General features: G+C 46.9%; 1 protein-coding gene across 1 annotated transcript in view; it reads left to right on the top strand.

Moving 5' to 3' along the window:
- The first annotated feature begins 1,923 nt into the window (after positions 1-1,923).
- The window catches only part of NOC3L (NOC3 like DNA replication regulator), a 24,945-nt gene continuing 22,105 nt past the window's right edge, over positions 1,924-4,763 (top strand). The window contains exons 1-2 of the mRNA XM_019556201.1: positions 1,924-1,976; positions 4,256-4,463. Coding sequence (XP_019411746.1) covers positions 1,968-1,976; positions 4,256-4,463 — 217 coding nt within the window. The 5' untranslated portion in view covers positions 1,924-1,967. The remainder of the gene's footprint in view (positions 1,977-4,255; positions 4,464-4,763) is intronic.

Below are 4,763 nucleotides of genomic sequence, written 5' to 3'. Positions count from 1 at the left end.
CCCCCACTTCTTTTTGGAACATCCTCAATACTGCTGAATGGTTTTACCTAAAAAATATTCCCTTATAGCGTTTTAGTTGTAACTCTGCTGGTTTAAGCACATAGGCAGGCAAGGTTTTCTGAGTAGATGTGATATCTTTTATTAGACCAACTGAGTAGTTAGAACAACAGTAGAGACTCCCTATGCCTGAAGAAGGGGCACTACACTTGAAAGCTTGCTAAGAACTTTCTTCCAGCTACTCAGTTGGTCTAATAAAAGAGGTCACATCTACCCAAAGAACCTTGCCTGTCCTTATGGTATATTCATTAGTCTCCTTTTCAGTTTGATAAAAAAAAAATGCTTAAAGAACTTACTTGAACTTCTGAAAATCGAAATGTATTTACATCTAGGTCTGAAGCATCACACTGCTGATTCTTGGCCCTGGGTTGGAAAAAATATGGCTCAGAATAGTGAGCCACTCATTGACCTGAAGCAGGTGTTGGATGTGTTCCGAGGGGGCATTGCTCTTCTCTTTGTGGGGAAAGGGGGTGGGGGGGGAGTCGTCTTTTCATTCATAAGTTCTGTTTGAGCTCAAAACAAGAGTGAAAACTTGAGCCGAATGGTGACCCTGTCAGTAAACTGGAGGATGTCAGCTTCCCCATTGCAAAATGTAGTTAACTTTAGCTGGAAGATGGGAATGATAATCATGTCTTCTGGAGTTATGTACAAAGGATCAGTCTAATGCTCTTTGTGTGTTGTATAGGTATTGACCCAGAACTTGGCCTTGTTAGAAATCGGTGATTGTTTTCATGGAGCACCTCTTGATTTTTGTGAATTAAAAAAAATCAAATAGAAGGTTTAGTCTGAAACAACTGGAAGTACTTGAAGAGCAGAAAGGGAAGGGCGAGGCAGTAGTTAGGACAGTATGGAGACCTGAGTGCAATTCCTTGCTTGGCCATAGACTCCCTTGGGTTACAATTGGGCAAGTTGTTGAGCTCTCTACTCCAGTGGTTCCCACACTGACAGATTGCACGCCACCACTATAAAACAATACAACCCTAAGCACTACAAGCAATTTTTTGTTGTAAGGAGTAGTTATAATAAATCTGTTAACATGTGCTAGCGACAGGTTGTTGGCATACCAGATTGCAAACTGCTGCTTTACTCTTGTGATGGAGAATAATACTACTTGCCTGTGGGACTTGAGCTTTATGTTGGGACAGGCAGTGCTCCGATACTGTGGTATAGGGGATAGCCAAGCACCTAGGATGAGATGCGAGTGGCTTCTCCCACCAGTTTATTTGCACAGCTGCAGTATATTTTAGCAGATTAGTGCAGTTTGAGCCACAAAGCATTAGCTGCTTTCAGTGATGAGCCTTTGCAAGAAATCTAAGCGTTTCTCTGGCTTGCTTTTTTTTTTTTTTTTTTTTTTAAATAACGTTCAGATCCTAATCTTCGGACTGTATATCTGGGCTGATTCCTATTGCCAAGGCGCAAGGTATCCCTATATCAGTTGTGGTATTATTTTAAAAAGGAGACTAACTGGAGGCTGTTACTTGGTATTACCAAGCTGGTAACTTAGCAGCTTAGTGTCAGAAGCCTACGCCTGTGCCCTAGAGCGAGCACCGGAGGGAAGAGGATGTGTATTTCTCTCTCTCTCCTGCTTTACTGTTGGACTGTACGTAGGACCGGTCACACGGAGCCTGCGAGAGGCAGGGACTTCCCTCCGACACCTGGCCGGAGGCACTCAGGCTTGCCCGGCTGGCTCCAGGTTTCGGGGCACGGGCTCTCCCCGGCTGCCGCCGCCAGGCCCTGCCCACTTCTGCCGCGAGAGGCGGGCGAGGCCCCGCAGCGCGCGCGTCCTTCCTGCGGCTGCCGCGCAGGCCTCCGCCGCTGGGGGCGCTGCGCGCCGGGCTGGGGGGGAGCTTCCGGGCCCTGCTCCGCGCCGCCGCACGTGTCCCCGGAGGTCCAGACCCGCCGCCGCCGCCATGAAGCCGGTGAGAGCCGCCGCCGCGGGCCGGGGGGGTTTCGGGGGCGGGTCAGCTTTGTCGCGGGGCCCGGCCGGCCCCGGCCCCGGCCCCGGCCTCGGCCTGGGGGCGGGGGACGACATGCGCGCGCGTGTGCACACGCGTGTGTCCCGTCCCTGTGCGTACAGTATGGGCGCCCGTGGGTGTGTAGGTGTGTGCTGGCCGGGTGACCAGCTGGTCCCCTGCTGACTGAAGGGGTTTGTCTTTTCCTTTTTTAAATTAAAATATATTTCTGTAGAGAGAAAGAGTTATATACATTCTTTATCATAAACTTTCCATCACACACCCTAAAACCACGTTAAGAAGCTTTAATTAATTGAGAAATGCTTCCCGTTACAATAAACACAACTGCTCCCCTGCACCCACCCTCACCTACTCAAGTGACAGTCCTGTCGTCCAAACCCCGGTTTGGGGTTTACTGTCTCAGTTCGTTCACTGTCCTTGTCACTGTCACTTCTGCTGCTGCCCATCCCGTTGCAGTCCTTCTCGCTGTCTCCAGGTCCAGTTGCATCTCTGTCCTCTGTGGCCCTACTACTGGCAAATATGCTCCACCCACACCTGGGGCTTCAGATGTTTCTAAAACCTTTGGTGGGCATCCCCCAAGTTTTGCTTGTCCATAGCTATAAAGCCCTTGGAGCAAGCAAGGGAGGAGATTTCCATTTCCATACACTGGGCTTAAAGCTGCTGCACCTTGGTGGGTCCTGAGCCACACCAGAAGAGCAGTTCTCCTGCAAAGTGTTTCAGGAAAACTGCCTTCTTGGTCGCAGATGCATGGTATTTCTCCTGCCAGATTAAGAAGCCACTAGGCTTGATCTGAGCCTTTGAGGCCAACAGCAGAGGGGCTTGCTGGCTCTGGAGGCTGGTCTGGGAGGGGGCAAGTGAAAGCAGGAGAGAGGAAAGGAAGGACCCAGACTCTGCCGTGTAATGCAGGGATGGGGTGGGGGAGCCAGGAGGCGTAGGCTCTGGACTAAGAATCCCTGGGGCCCGAAGCACCAGCCTGACCCCCCCCATGAAGGAAAGTAGCTGCCATTGTTGCCAAACACAAAGCCTGCTCCCTACAGCAGTGGCAGTCCCCCAGCTGCATCGAGGTGCTGCCTGCTGGGACATGGCTGCACCTGCAGCAGAGCCGTCACAGCGAGAGCTGCCCTGTCGCCCTGTTTCTGAATCAGAGCTTTCAGTCCAGATGCTTATGAAAGCCATCTGCCAGGTTCCGGCTGGCAGTAAAGGGGCTGGGTTCAGATTTAGAGGTTTAACACCAAATTTCTCCATCTGGTGGAGCCAGAAGCTTGAGAAAACAAACCGTGTCTGGGGGCTTTAAGGTGAACAGAGCACCCCACTCGCAAGTGCCTTCAACTACAGCAGACTGTATTACAGGGGCAGAGGGAACCCTAACATGACCTTAACAACTGCTATAACTATTAAACCCCCAAAATTATTAAATATTACACATTAAACACTAATTGAAATATCAAACAGGCTGTCTCTACATGAGATGCTGTCTGAAGCTATGGAAAAGGAATGTAGAAGGTGGTGTATTGGTAGCACTTCCAGGCTCTGGCCTTCCATGCACATAGAGGATGAGATGAGATGGAAATAGGTGAGATCAACCTTAGACGTGAAGAAGCAGCTGTGGCTGATACCATCTGCTTCGGTCTCTGGGAGAAAGGAGCAAACATTTGTAGTGTTCCCTTTACCACCCTCACAAAGCTCAGAGAAGTCAGTCAGTATTTGATGGTCAATTGGCTTCAAAGGTTGTCAGTAATTAATTTTAATAATGTGGGTATTTTATCCTGATTCATCACTAGAAACAGATCACATACATATCAATAAGGTCCTGGCTCTGTATTCAGGTCTAAATTTAGACAAAGGGGGGGGCCTAGATAATCCATGGGCCTTTTCCATTAATTTTTCTTGAAATAGGGAGAGCTATGAGATCTCTCTAAGCCAAATTACTTTTTGTGTTGGATATGGCAGTTAGAGAGCTCGAACTGTTAAAAGTTTCTGACAGATTATTGTCCAGCTTCCTTCCATGGAGGTGAATGCAGGTAAGTTCATTTAGTAAAAATGGGATGAACTTGAAATTAAGGAGAAACCCATGTTTAACTGCAATTTATTTGATAGTAATGACAGTGTTTAACTTGTCCTTTTAAAAAAACGCCATCTTTGGTATTAAAGGAAAATCTCACTCATTTTAATCAGAGGAAACATGAATGACTAAGTCCACTGATACTTTTTCTTTTGGTTTCTAGAGGAAAAATACAAAACGAGTCCCAAGCTTTCGCAAGTTGCTGAAAACTAGTAAAATCAAACTTGACAACAAGTTAAAGAACAAACAATTTAAGCAACAGAGTACTGCAAAGAAATACCGAAAAGAACAAAGGAAGCTAAGACAAGCTGTCCGAGATGTGATCTCCAAAACACCTGCTCCGCTGGAGGAACACAAGAAAAAACATGCAGGTAATTGTTGGCCTGTTTGTCAGGTAATGAATTTGCCAAAGCTTTAGATCCACTCATTATAGACCAGTGTTACTGAATATTTTCATGCTTCACCCTAATTTGTATATCATGAAACCAGAGCTAAATACATAGCATACAGATCTTTATTTATTCTAGGACTGAAGTTAGTGAGTACGTACATGTGTTATTGTTTTTTTTTATTTTTTACAACCAGCTCTTCAATGCAGTGACAAGGGCTACTTGCATGGTACATAACAAAAACATTGTAATATGCTTTATGTATGATGTTATGCTTTACTG

Source organism: Crocodylus porosus, unplaced genomic scaffold, assembly GCF_001723895.1.
Source record: "Crocodylus porosus isolate Cpor-Errol unplaced genomic scaffold, CroPor_comp1, whole genome shotgun sequence".
NCBI classification, from domain to species: Eukaryota; Metazoa; Chordata; order Crocodylia; family Crocodylidae; genus Crocodylus; species Crocodylus porosus.
This window is presented reverse-complemented; position numbering and strand designations above follow the sequence as displayed.